Source organism: Belonocnema kinseyi, chromosome 2 (assembly GCF_010883055.1).
Source record: "Belonocnema kinseyi isolate 2016_QV_RU_SX_M_011 chromosome 2, B_treatae_v1, whole genome shotgun sequence".
In the NCBI taxonomy this organism is placed as follows: Eukaryota; Metazoa; Arthropoda; class Insecta; order Hymenoptera; family Cynipidae; genus Belonocnema; species Belonocnema kinseyi.
This window is the reverse complement of record NC_046658.1, coordinates 108,575,103-108,589,703: the sequence shown is the minus strand read 5'-3', so window position 1 is coordinate 108,589,703 and position 14,601 is coordinate 108,575,103. Positions and strand designations below refer to the sequence as shown.

Sequence of the window (14,601 nt, the reverse complement as noted above, 5' to 3'; positions counted from 1 at the left end):
CTGAACTCGTTTTTTTCCATTTTTCTTAACGAACATTTTTTTTTTCAATTGGTTATAAAAACATGTAAACTCAGAAGATGTGGACTGTGACTGCACCATATAGCTAGTCGGGAGTGGTGCTGACTGAAAACAGATGATTTGGAGCGATTCGCGCGCTATTTGTTGGTCATTCTAAGGACTTATTGAATTACCCTCCTATCTAATATAGAGGTTGTTAGGATACTCAAAAATCGTCCCCACTTTTGACCTTCTGTGACGATTCCTGGTATTTTTTCAGTAGAGATAAATACTTAAAATCCTCTGAAATCCTATGAAAAAATCCTATAAACACCATTTACGTAAAAAAAATTTCGTTATAATCCTTTGAAGTCTTTAGAAAACTTTTGAAATCTCTTTAAATTCCTTCAAATATTCGAGATATCAGTAAAATCCCGTGATAACCTTCAAAATTCGAGAAAAACTTTTGTTCCACATGATATCTTTAAAATTCTTTAAAATCCCGTAGCTTTATTTAAATATCTTAAAATGCATTATAATATTCAGAAATCCTATGAAATACCATCAAATCTTTTAAAATCTTAAGAAATCCACTAAAATCCGTGAATATAGTTCGGAACATTTAGAAATCTTTGAAAATGATTGGAAGTCCCCTGAAATAATCGAAATAACCCCGTTATATATCTTAAAATCCGTTAAAATCTTTCTAAGATTCTTTGAAATATTTTGAAATCATTTCATATCTTCTGAATTCCGGAAAACACTTCGTTATCACAGGTAATAATTTAAATAACTTTGATATCCCGTGAGTTTTCTTTAGTAGTCTCTTAAAATCCTTTATAATATTAGTGAATCTTTTAAAATTCCGTGAAATCTTACGAAATCCTTTAAAATCCATGAATATATACTTTTTAATATTCTTCGCAATCCATTTTAAATCCTTTGGAATCTTCTAAGTTCGAGAAAATACTTCAGTACCACATGAAATCCTTTAATATTCGTTGAAATCTTGTGACTTTTTTTCAATCTCTTAAAATCATTTATAATAATCGGAAACCCTTCAAAATTCAGTTGAATCTTTTGGTCTCTTACGAAATCCTCTGAAATCCATACGGATATGCTTAAGAATCTTGGGAAATCCAGTCAAATCCTTTGAAATCTTGTGAATTCGTCAAACCCCCTTTACATCTCTTAAAATTCATTAAAGTCCTTCTAAAATTTCTGAAAATATTTTTTAATCTTTTAAAGTCGGTTTAAGTCTTCGAAATCTTATTAAAATCTCCTGATATCTTTCAATTTCGGGAAAATACGTCGATATCACACGAAATCTTTTGAAATTATGTGACTTACTTTAAAATCTCTTAAAATCCCTTAAAACCCTTATAATGTTTTTTAATCTTTGGAATTGCTTAAAATCTAAAGAATCCCTTATTGTCGTTTACAATTCGTCAAAATCCCTTTAAACCTCTCAAAATCGTTTGAAATACTGCAAATTCCGTAAAATATCTCGAAACTTTACAAGATCCCTTGAAATATGTAAAATCCCTTTAAAACTAATTGAAATCTTTAAAATTTCTTTCTGAGGCCATTAAAATTCCTTTAAATCCTTTATGATGTTCAGAGACCCTGTGCAATTCCGTTAAATCTTTTGAAGTCTTTCGAAATTCTTTAAAATCTGTAGACCTTTTAAATCTCTTAGGATCCCGCGACTTAATTTTAAAAATTTTTTAATATTTTGAAATATCTTAAAATCCCTTGATATGCTTCGGTGTCTCTGGAAATCCTTTAAAATCCAGTAAAACTTCTGGTAATCTGATTAGACTCCTTAAAGTCCCTTAAAATTGTGTCAAATCTCTTTAAAAATATAGATTTCTCTCTAAAATTGTACTAGTTCATTTCTTCAAACTCTTGAATTCCTTGAGATTTGATGCAATCCCTAAAGAGCTTTCGAAATCTCGTTAAATATCTTAGATTCCCTTGAAATCTGTTGAAATACTTACATATCACTAGAAATCTGTAAAGTCTTTCGAAATCCCTTGATATCTCATTTACAATTTCAAAAATCATCCTTGCGTAATTTCACAAGTACAATATTTGTTTCAGAAAACAAATTGGAATTTCGATCCAAGACTTGGAGAATATAGACGAGGAAAATATGTCCAAGAAAATGGAGACTTAGGAAAGGACCTAATTAAACGATTAGGCCAGGGAGTTGATGTCACACCTCCCATTCGTCTTTCCAAACAATCCTATTGATTATTTCGTTACTTATTAATTAATTATATTTTTTGTTTTAACTATAAAAATAATTCTTTCATACCACGAAAAATTATATCTGCTTAAAATGGCAAATATTGTATAATAGTCGATAATTTGAATAAAAATGTGTAGGTTGAAATTTATTTTCCCTGACAATCCCAGATATTTTTCAAGCATCTTAAGTTTTTCCAAGGTATAAGTTTTCATAGTACGGAGCCATTAAAATATTTCGCATTTTTTTAAACAATCAACTAGGAATATGTATACAGTTTCGCGAGTTAATTATAATGTTTTTTTTCAGTTTCTAGGGATTCAATTAATATGTTTAATTTAGAAAGCCCTGAAAAATTATATAACATGATTTTCTTAAATATATTAGCATCATCGATTAATTAAATAATACTTTATCTTCTTATATTCAAAATTTAGTACAACAAAATATATAAATTCTCAACCAAATAGTTGAATTTTCAACTAAAAAATCAATTATTAACTGAATAGTTCAGGTTTGAACTAAAATATGTGACTTTTGAACCAAAAATGAAATAGTTAAACTTTCAGTTAAAGAATTAATATTTCACATCAACAAATTTCAAACAAACTGATGAATTCTGAATTAAAATCCAGGGGTAACCAACTCATGAAGTCAGGTGTACACCTTTGCAGAAGTCACTGATTTGAAGTCACTTTAATCACTTAAACAAAAAGATGAACATTTTACAAAAGAGTTTACATTTTAAACAAGTAATTATATTTTTAACTAAAAAGATAAATTCTGAAATAAAATTATGAATATTCAGGTGGATTACTTGAATGTTTAAACAGAAAAAAATCCCAAAAAGATGAATTTTCTACCAAAAAGAAGATTTTTTTAACAAAATAAGTGAATTTTCAACTAAAAAAGGGAAATTTTCAACCAAATAGTTGAGTTTTTAACTAAAAAAATCAAATTTTAACCGAAAATGGAAGTTAAATTTTCAATAAAAAATTAATTTCTAACCAAAGTGATGCATTTTTAACAAAAACATGAAATTTGAAACAATGCAATTAATTTCTACCAAAAAGGACGAATTTTAAATAAACTACATGAATTTCTAAACTAAAAAAGATAAGTTGTCAACAGAGAATTGAATAGTTAAATTTTCAGTAAAAACAAAAATTTTCAACCAAAAAAAACCTAATTTTCAAAAACAATATTAACATTTTCAAACAAACTGATGATCTTGCAATTAAAATGATAAATCTTTAACTGGAATAGTTGAACTTTATACCAAAAAGATGAATTTTCAACCAAGAAGGTTAATTTATTCCAAAGAAGACGATTTTTTAGTCGAAATTATTAATCTTTAACTGGAATAGTTGAACTTTAAACGAAAAAGCTGAATTTTGAACTAAAATGATGAATCTCTAACTAGAATAATTAAACTTTCAACCAAATAGTTAAATTTTTGACCAAGAAGATTGATACAAAACAGAGGAATTATCAACAAAAAAAGATCATTTTTAAATCAAAAATTTAATAGTTAAATTTTTAGTCAGAGAAAAATCATGTTCAAGCAAAGAGATGAATTTTTACCTATAACAGTACAATATTAAACTGAAATAGTTGCATTTAAAATTTAAAATTAAAAACAATAATTCTTTATAAAAAAAAAATCAATAAAATATTTAAAGTTTCAACTGGGATAGTTGAATTTTCAGTATAAAAGAATTATTTTCAGCCAAAGAAGATAAATCTTTAACGAAAAATGTACCACAATAAGACGGCTTTTCAACAAAACAGTTGACTTGTCAAAAAGAAAAAATAATTTTCAATAATAAAGGTACATTTTTTATAAATGAGATTAACTTTTGAACAAATAATGCAATTTCCAACCTGAAACATGGATTTTCTACCGAAAATACGAATTTTAAACAAAATTTTTTTTACCAAAAAAGACCAAATTAATTTCGAACAAAAATAAAATGAAATTTTCACGAAAAGAGTTAAACTTCTCACCAAAATAGTTACATTTTCAAGACAAAAATATAAATTTCCAACCAAACATGTAGTTGAATTGCAACTGAAAAAGACCCATGTCCAACTAAAAAGGGAATAGTTAAATTTGTAGTTTAAAAATTATTTCAAACAATGAAATTAAGTTTTCTATAAAGTAGATTAATTTTTCGGCAAACAGTGGAATTGTCAACAAAAAACATGCATTTTCCACCCGAGAAGACGTATTTTCAACAACAACAAAACTACAAGGTTTCAACAAATTTTTAATTAAACAGTTGAATTTTCAACTGAAAAAGATGTTCAAATGAAAACATAAAGTTTGAACTTTCAGTAATACAAATTAATTTAACAACAACAAAAACTAATTTTTAACAAAATAGCTTATTTTTCAGAAAAAGGAATGAATTTTCAAATGAAATTATGAATCTTTAAACCAAAAAATAAATTTTTAACAAAAGAGTTAAACATTCAACTAAGTGTTTAAATTTTAATTGCAAAAAAGATCAAATCTAGAAAAATGCAGTAGTTGGTATGTTAACCAAAAAATATTTTATTTTTCCATAAAAAATAGTTGAATTCGACTAAGAAAAGTTACTTTTCAATATAAGTTGAATTACTAGCTAAGATAGATTTTTTAGCCAGGGCAAAAAGAACGAATTTTTAACAAAATACATTAATGTTCAACTAGATATTGGAATTTTCAACTAAAAACTTAAGAATTAATGTAATAATGTAAAGCTATTTTACAATTAAAGAATAATTGCTATTCAATTTTATATTTCAATGTTAAAAAAGTTAAGCATGCTTAACTTTCCCTGATTGAAAAAAAATCCCTGATTTTCCAGGTTTTTTCAGTTATATAAAAATTCCCTGACAATTTCAGGTTATCCAGGTATAGTATCCCTGCCTATTTAGTCAATAATTTATTCATTCTTACAGTTAATTGATTTCCTTTAACTTTTTTTAAATTGTTGAATAAAACTTTAGTTGAAACAAAAAAATAAAAAATTAATAGGAGTAAAGTTAAGAAAATATTGTTTATGCTTGAAGAAGTTTTTTTTATTATGTTTCAGTGAAAGAAAAGATATAGAAAATCAGATCGCAGTAAAATCAGTAAAATATGGTGGGTATCGTCAGAAGTCGCACTACTCCTGCCATCACTTTCGACTGTGACTTTCACTCGCCTTTACGGTCCGTTAGTCCCCCTTCTGCTTCTCATAAGAAACTGTGAAAGAAGACACGTAGGTGAAGTTTGCGAGATCTTTTTTAATAATTTATGGGACACTATATTGATATGTGACACAGATTTCAAGAGTCTTTAGTTAGGTGAAGTTCCTCTCAACAATAGGCGAAAAAATGACCAAACATAAGCTCGTAAGTAACAAAATAATCATATAAAAACTTGTAGAATCTTTTACAGTTTGTCAAGAAACATCTGCATTCTATAGATAGAATTTTAAAAAAATGTTAAAGCTTCATTTCTATTCGAAGCAAAACTTTGATTTTTGCTGACGAGTCCAATTGAAATTTTTAAATTAACTAATCTCTGTATTAATTATAAATCTGTATCACAATATCAAGACACAAGAGATTTTTTAAAACCTCAAATTTTCAATGCCAAAAATCAGAGTGGCCGCAAAATTAAAGTTTCAGCATTCCCTGATTTTTTCTTGATTTATTTTTTATTTTCCCCGCCTATTAATATTTTAATTATATATATATATATATATATTTTTTTAAGAATTAAAACAAAATTTAAGGGAATTCGAAGGATTTTAATGTTATTAAAAGAACTGAAAAAAATGTACATTCGGTTGTGACAAATTTCTTAAAACTTTTTAATGCTCTTTAAATATTTTAATCAATTTTACAAGATTTTCGGAAAGTAGTTTCAAAGAATTCTATAATATATAATAATCTGGTAAAATTGATTAAAATATTTAAAGAACATTAAAAATTTTAAGAAATTTGTCACAACCGAATGTACATTTTTTCAGTTCTTTTAATAACATTAAAATCCTTGGAATTCCCTTGAATTTTGTTTTAATTCTTAAAAATGCATTGAAAGGTTGTGAAATTCGCTTAAATATTTCAAATCCTTTAAAATCCCTTCAAACGATGGAAATCAATTAAAATTTCCTTGGAATCTTTTGAAACCCCACAAAATATATCAAATCCGTTAAAATATTTCGAAATCCTCTGAAAATTTGTAAAGCTCTTGAGAAATCCCTTGGAATTTTTTGTAATACCCTAAGATCCTTGAGAATCACTACAAAATAATTATTAAAATTGATTTAAAATACCCTAAGATATTTCAAATCCTTTAAAATCTTTTGAAGTCCCTCTAAATTTGGTAAAGATCCTGAAAATTCATTGGAATTAAAAAAATACCTTAACATCTTTAAAATTTGGAAATTCCTTTAAATTATTAACATCTTTTTAAATTTCTTTTTGAATCTCTTAAAATACCCTAAGATCTTTAAAATTCTTCAAAATATTTAATTCAAAGAAAAGTTTCAAATGTCCAATGAATTAACAAAAATTTAAAAGAATTCGCGTTAAAGCAAAACAATACAAGTAAATTCAGAACAGCCCAAATAATTCAAAAAAATAAATTATATTTAGTAAAAATATAAATAATTTAGGTGAGTTCAAGGGAATTCCAAAAAATTCAAGTAGATTCAAAAAACTCTGAGATTTAGAAAAATTTAAGCGAGTATTTAGAAGAATGAATGTGAATCCTCAAAGTGTAAGTGAATTATAATTACAATGCCATAAAATATTTCAAATTCTTTAAGAACTTCTGAAATGCCTTGAAACTTTTTAAAGTACTTAAAAATTCTTGGAAACTTTTAAAATGTCATAAAATCTTTCAAGTTTTTTTAACTTTTGGCAAAACATGGATTATTTGAAAATAATTGAAATTAGTTTCGAAATACATTCAAATCATTGAAATCGATTAAAAATTAAAAAAAAAAGAAAAAATATGAGAAAAAAATTCAGAAATAGATATAGACATGAATTCAATTGTGGTTAACTCAAGGGTTAATTGATTGAAAGTCAAGTTTATATAGAAAATCCCACGAAATCCCTGAATTCTTGTGAATGAATTCTTTGAAATCCATTAAAATATGATGAAATCCTATGAAATAAGATAAAATATTGGGGAATTTATTCAAATACTTTTAGAGATTTCAGAGTCCCTTATAATCCATTGGAATCTTTTAAAATGCAATCAAGTTTTTTGAAATTCCTTGAAAATTTTAAAAATAGTCTAAAATCATTTTGAATAGCTTCAAATTGCTAAAATCTGTTAAAAACTGTAAAATACCCTAAAATATTTTCAAAAAATTCAGAAATAGGCATAGGTAGACCTGAATATAGTGGTTAACCCTTGGGTTAATTTATTGAAATAAAATAGATTAAAGTGATATTTTAATTTTAAAAAGTGACTATAGTGACTTTACCTAAAAAAAAGTGACTGAAAGTGACTGTGTCAACCCCAAAAATAACCGCCATTACTTAATAGTTAAGTGAAGTGCTTCTTACAGAAATTATCTAACTTTAAAATTTAAAAAAAAAAATCCCTGATTTTTCCCTGATTTACCATGATCTGCGGCTACGCTGGAAAAAAATTTAAATTGACCCTTTTAGGTCAACTTAATAAAATTCACATAATTAAATTTCTCCTTCCATAAAATGCAATTTTTTTAGTGTGCTGCATTCATCGCTCTGGCATTAATAGGACTTGTTTGTGAAACCACAGCTTCAATTAGATCTCCACAAGCTCCTAATTTCCAGTATTTTGAAAGGTACGTCGATGTTATAATAAAAATTTTTAAAGCAGTACGAGTGGCGTAATAAAAATTATATTGAAGGTAAATTATTAGTTTAAATACCCATGCAAAAATTGTACACAAACATGGTTATAAGGTTAAGCCATTTTTCTGCTTTGACATTTTTGTCATTAGAGAAATTTTGTTGCATTAATTTAAAATGCATTTTTTACGTCAATTTTCATACTTTTTAACTTTAATTCTACGAATATTTTATTTAATAAAAAAAATAATAGTAGGGTGGCGATTTAGCTGACATTTCAAATTCATCCTTAACTGATAAATTTTCAATTGAAATAGTTGAATTTTCATAAGCAACAAATTAATTTTGACTAAAAAAGGTAGATTTTCTACCGAAACTTAATTAATTAAAATTTAAGTTGAAAAATGAATGTTCTATCAAACAAGAATTTTCAACTAAAACTATGGAATATTCAAATGGAATAAGTTAAATTTTTAGTTATAAAAATTACTTTCACAAAAAATTAACTTTTTACAAAAAAAAAGAACTAACTTCAAAAAAAGGAGTTACACTTTCAAACAAAGTGATGGATTTTTAACTAAAATTGTAAATCTTTTACTGGAATATTTGAATTTTAAACCAGAAAGATAAATATTCAACCAAGAAGATTAATTACTAGAAAAATATGAATTTTCAAGTAAAAAAACAGTTTTCAACCAAAAATTGAATAATTAAATTTTGAATAAAAAAATTAATGCTCAACCAGAGATGAATCTTTATCTAAAATAATGGAATATTTAACTGAAATAATAGATACATGTTCAGTTTAAAAAACAAAATAATTTTCAACTAAAAAAGAAACAAAACTCCAACAAAATAGTTCGATTTTGGGAAAAAAATCCTTTTCATACAAAAAACAAGTTTTCAATTAAATAGGTCATATTTCAACCAAAGAAATTGATTTTTGATTAAAATCATAATTTTTTTACCAAAAAAGTTAATTTTCAACAAAAGAGTTTAACTTTCAAACAAGTGATTTTATTTTCAACCTAAAAGATGAATTTCCGACTAAAACAGTACATATTGAACTGTAATACTTGAAATTTCTACTGAAAAGAATGTTTAAACAAGAAGATTAATTTTCAAAGAAAAATATAATTTTCTAACAAAAAAAAATCGAGTTTTAATCAAATATATGGATTTTCAACGAAATTGTTGAATTTTGAACAAGAAAAGATCAACTTTCAACCAAAAATGAACATTCAAACTTTCAGTTGACGGAATATATTTATATTTTCAAACAACTAGTTTAATTCCTAAATAAATAAGAAAATAAATAAAAATTCAATAATAAATTATGAATTAATTAGTGTAAGCTGAAATATTTCGAAAAATCTGCGACTGTAGATAAGATAAAGTATAAATCACTCTTCTAAATTGACCAAAATTATTAAAATATTGAAAACATGAATTTTACAGCGACTAGAAGCAAATTCCGGATTTTTAATTAAATTCCCCATCACTTCCCGGTTGCCCAGTCAAGTTGCCACCCTGAATATTATTGGACAAAATATAAAGAAATTTCCCTAACACAATTTACAAACATTTCCCGGTTTTTCCTTGATTTATACAAATTTCCGCCAGTTTTTACGGTTTTCCAGTCCAGTATCCGCTCTATAAAATCTAAAAAATAAAAAGACTATAAATGAAATGCATTCAATAAATAAATTTTAAAAATGGATATCGAGATCAGTTTCAGAAGAAATTAACATTTATTTAAAAAAAAATTTCAGGCCGCGATACAGATATCCATATTATGACGAAAATGGAAGAGGCCGTTTGCTCTATGGATATGGTGGATCAGATTTATACCAATATAAGAGTTACAGTCCTCTGGAGGGTATACACTGATAAAAAAATTCCACGAAAAAGGACCAAAGTTACAGCTTTAAAGAAACTATAGTCTTTTTTCGATTTTCGCAAATACAAATTTTTCTTTTCTATCTTTTCTATCATTTATATGTTTAGTTGAAACTTGACAGAATTGATGTATTTTTGTATTTTTCATTTGTATTTTTAAATTCTAATTAGTACATGCACTGCAGTGGATCAAGTTCTAACGACTACAATCTATGTAAGACACGTAGCGCAATTTGCAACAATTCCACGAGAAAATATGTTATTGTTTGTTAATAGTAGTAGATAAGTCTTGTGATGTTTAAGCGATATATTATCCTATCGTGAAATACATCGAGTTGAAAAGAAAACGACAAGAACATTCTCCTTTTTTCACAGCTGCCTTTTCTCATTCCAGAAGAGGTCACTTTCAAATAGAAAAATACTGTTCAATAAAAATGATATGCAAACATTTCTTATAATGAAAGCAATTTATATGGCCACAAAGTTTTACATTTATGAAAAAATTAATTAAATTCTGACCAATTAAATGCCCAGCTCAAAGTTTACTAAATTTCTATGATATCACTCATTCCTATTTAGTATTTATAAATAATATTAAAGCTTTTTGTACAAAATGCAATTAAGCTATCAAAATAAAATATTTGACCAATAAGACCTCACGCGACGTCTTCTGGATTAATTTTTGAAACTCTTAAATCATTTTGTAAGAGATTCAGATGGGTTTCACACTCAGTAATCAATAAGAGCACCAAATTCACTAGATAGAAATTCATCGCAGTGTTGGGCAATATAAAAAAGTTCCCGAAATATATTACCGGAATTTCCAAATATTTTATCAAGAAGGAAAGAGAACCTATTTGAAATATTCTTCAGCAGATTTTCGGAATAAAATCTTTACGGTATTTTAAAGATAGCAACAGTAAAGTCATCTAGTTTTAACAAATATTCAGTAATAAATAAAATTAAAAAAAGCAACCGTGATTGTACTTTTAAATTTATTATTATTTTAAAAATCTAAATTAATGTCGGTTCACTTAGTGCGCGAAAAAGCACATCACATTAAGTAGATTATAATTTAATTTATCTATTAAGTATCTCAGGATATATACAAGTTAATAAATAGATTGTAATCTTATTATGCAAATCACAAAGATGGAGAAAAAGATTTTAGTTTTAATTTTTTGGAAAAAATTACATTAACGTTGTAAATTCATGTTCCAAAATTTAAAAAATAAAATAGAAATCGAGTGGTTAACTATGTACAATTTTGATGAACATCTTAATGAAAGATTTCTACGAAGTCAAAAGAACTCCTGTCAATGATCCTATGAGTTCAAAAAATGCAATTAAATCTGAACAATTTAAGTGAATTCGCAAAAATTCAAATGAATTTTAAGAATTACCAAAAATTAAATTTGAATTTTTAAATAATGAAGTGAATTCGAAAAATTGAAGTGATTTAATTTTTGTTAAATCCAATGAGTTAAAAATAAATTAGAAATAACTTGGGAAAATACAAAAAATAAATAAATCATATTCAGTATAATTCAAATTAATTGAGAAGAATTCAAGATAGTTCCAAAGAATTTAAGTGGATTCAGATAAATCCTTAGAGTTACAAACATTCCAGCAAATAATCTAAAGAATTAGAATGATTTCTTTAAGTTGAAATGAATTCGAAATAGTCCAAATAAATTGAATTCAGTATAGAGTTGAAATAAATTTAGAAGAGTGTAATAGAATTATTCTACAGAACTCCTTTGGATTAAAAAAAATCCCAACAGTGATTCAGAATGAATTCAGAAGAGTTAAGAAAATTTTAAAAACTCAAAACAATCGACGTTATTAAAAATAAATCAAAAGAATTTAAGTGACTTTAAATAAATCCATAGAACTAATAAAATTTCAAAAGTATCCTAAGTAAATTCGAAAGAATTTAAGAAAATTGATTAAAATTTAAGGTGATTCCATAAAGGCAATTCAAAGGAATACCAAAAGAGTTCAAAAAATCCAAACAAATGATCAAAAGAAATAACAAAAAGTTAATGGAATTATAAAACTCCTAAAATTTCAAAAAAATCCAAGTAAATCAAAGGAATTGAAGTGATTTAAAAAGAATGCAGGAGAATTCAAATAATTGTAAAGAATTAACAAGAAAATAAACTAATGTGCAAACAAAATGTGTGTAATTTCAGGTGGATTCGAAAGAATCGTAAAAGTTAAAAGAAGTCAAGTGACTCAAAAGAATTGAAGTAATCACCAACAATCAAAAGAATTCAAGTGAATTTAAATAAATACAAAGATTTTTTTTAAATCGAAAGAATTTTAAAAGAAGTCTTGAAAACTCAGCAGCATCCAAAGAATTAACAAACGTACCTTAAAGAAAAATGCAAACCAATTTGAGAAACTTTATAAGAATTCAAGGTAAACCAAAAATAATTCCATTAAATTTAAAAAGTGAATTTAAGTGAATTCAGAAACAGATATACACTTGAATTCATCAGTGGTTTATGCCTCGTAAAGAACTAATATTTTCATTGTTAAGATATTCCATATCCTTAAAAATTTTTTGAAATCCCTTGATATTTTTTAAAGCTCTTAAAAATTCCTTGGGATTTTTAAAAACATTCTTAAATCTTTAAATGTCTTTGAAATCCCTTTACAATATTGAAATCAATTCAAAATTCCTTAACATCTTTTAAAACATCATGAAGTATTTAAAAATATTTTAAACCCAACGTAATCCCTCAATTTCTGTGAGTGAATTCTTTGAAATTCATTAATATATTATAAAGTCTTGGGAAATTAAATGAAAACTGAATTATTGAAAAATTCATAAATATTATAAAATACTTGAAATCTTTTAAAATATCCTAAACTCTTATATTTTAAATTAATTCTGTGAAAAAAAGAACCTTGAGTACGAGGAATTCAAATAATTCATGTGTATTCAACAGAATCCTGAGAGAATTGACAAACATATGTACCAGCTATAAGGTAAATTTAACAGAATTTAACAAAAATTTATAAGAATTTAATTGAATTTAGAAACAGATGTACATTTGAAATCAATAGTGGTTAAACCCTCGAGAAAAATTAATATTTCCATTGCTATACGATTGAAAATGGAATCTATGAATTAAAGAACGAGCCATAATTTCTATTTTAATAGTATTTGAAATAACGTCATGATGTTAAAAAATCATTTAGCCTTAAAATACTGATTTCTACAGATTTTGCCCAACACTGAACTTTCGATCAGACCGGTATAATATAACAACCGCAATAAAGCACCAGAATTTACTGCACATTGACTGAAATTACTAGACTTCTACTGATATAACCAGACGCACTCAAGTGCTTGCTTATCATTATCACTTCATACTTTTTTAAGCACTTTTTTGTGACTATCACAATGTACTTTATAATGTAAAACATTTGGTCGTCACAGTATGAAAAATTGACACTACAAATGCAAGGAAAGTGCTGTTACATGAATGTAATATCGAGACAAAAGGTCCGTGTGTCTCAAGTGATAAAAACTACTCTACTCCACTCCACTCAGAGAAAATTAATCGTCATCACTTGTAGGAATTTTCTCCCTCGAGGAGAAAAAATTTTTACAAAAAAGTACAACAATTATTACATCAACAAGGCATTGCAATACAAATTACAGGAAAGTTTGTTGTCTATTATTCTACCGAATTTTGTACCTTTGTTTTATATATTCTTATATTTTATTGTAGTTTTGAATTCTTACTGGAATTTAAAAACAATCACGACTACAAGAATCTACAGGAATAACATCATTTTAAATTAATACGTGTAAATTATCACAATTATATCAATTCTTTTATGTTTAAACTTTAAAATAAAAGTAGAACAGGGTATCCACTCAAATTCTGGAAAAAAATATGTGACAACTTCAGAAAAATGAATTTTTTATCTAGAAAAAAAAGAGAAAAAACATTTTTCAACAAAATACCTGAATTCTCGATCAAATAGTTGAATTATCAACTAAAAAATATAAATTTTTAACCAAATTGTCGAATTTTGAACTAAAAAATATTAGTTTTCAACGAAAAAATATAATCGTTAAATTTTTAGGTTAAAAAATTAAGTTTCCACACTAGAAAAACGAATTTTCGACAAAAATGATGAATCTTTAACTGGAATAGATGGATTTTTAACAAAGGAAATTAATTTTCAACCAAAAAGATGAATTTTCAAACCAAAAGATTAATTTTTAAACAAGAAAAAAAATATGATTTTTCTCAAATTTACATGGATTGGCAACTAAAAAATGCTAATTTTTAACCAAATAGTTAAATTTTTTGACTAAAAAAAAAAATTTGTAAATAAAAATTCAAGGGTTAAATTTTTAGTTAGAATCATTAATTTTCAACCAAACTAATATATTTTCAACTTACATTTAAGTTACGTTTTCGGTTTAAAAAAAATGTAACCACAAAGAGACCCAATTAAAAAATAATTCTATTTTCAAAGAAAGTGATGAATTTCTTTAACTAAAATGATGAATCTTCAACTGTGATAGTATAATTTTAAACTAAAGAGGTCAATTTTAAACAAAAATGATTCATTTCTAGCAAAAAAAACAAACAAATTTT

The 14,601-nt window shown here is 25.7% G+C and overlaps 3 protein-coding genes across 3 annotated transcripts in view; 2 read left to right on the top strand and 1 right to left on the bottom strand.

Annotated features, from left to right (window-relative positions):
• LOC117168026 overlaps positions 1 to 2,421 on the top strand; it is a 7,887-nt gene extending 5,466 nt beyond the window's left edge. The window contains exon 3 of the mRNA XM_033353345.1: positions 2,101 to 2,421. Coding sequence (XP_033209236.1) covers positions 2,101 to 2,253 — 153 coding nt within the window. The 3' untranslated portion in view covers positions 2,254 to 2,421. The remainder of the gene's footprint in view (positions 1 to 2,100) is intronic.
• Positions 2,422 to 5,424: 3,003 nt separating this feature from the next.
• Positions 5,425 to 10,320, top strand: LOC117166941. The gene is made up of 3 exons (XM_033351414.1): positions 5,425 to 5,629; positions 7,970 to 8,067; positions 9,847 to 10,320. The coding sequence occupies exons 1-3, from the start codon at positions 5,612 to 5,614 to the stop codon at positions 9,962 to 9,964; spliced, it is 234 nt and encodes a 77-aa protein (XP_033207305.1). The 5' UTR covers positions 5,425 to 5,611; the 3' UTR covers positions 9,965 to 10,320.
• Positions 9,807 to 14,601, bottom strand: part of LOC117166939 (calcium-transporting ATPase type 2C member 1) — a 35,924-nt gene continuing 31,129 nt past the window's right edge. Inside the window, exon 16 of the mRNA XM_033351411.1 lies at positions 9,807 to 10,376. Within this exon, the coding sequence (XP_033207302.1) occupies positions 10,243 to 10,376 (134 nt within the window). The 3' untranslated portion in view covers positions 9,807 to 10,242. The remainder of the gene's footprint in view (positions 10,377 to 14,601) is intronic.

What these genes read in the sequence shown, in the direction of transcription:
- LOC117166941 (XM_033351414.1), top strand. An exon ending in AATTTCCAGTATTTTGAAAG is followed by an intron (nt 8,068 to 9,846) that starts GTACGTCGATGT and finishes AAAAAATTTCAG; the next exon opens with GCCGCGATACAGATATCCAT.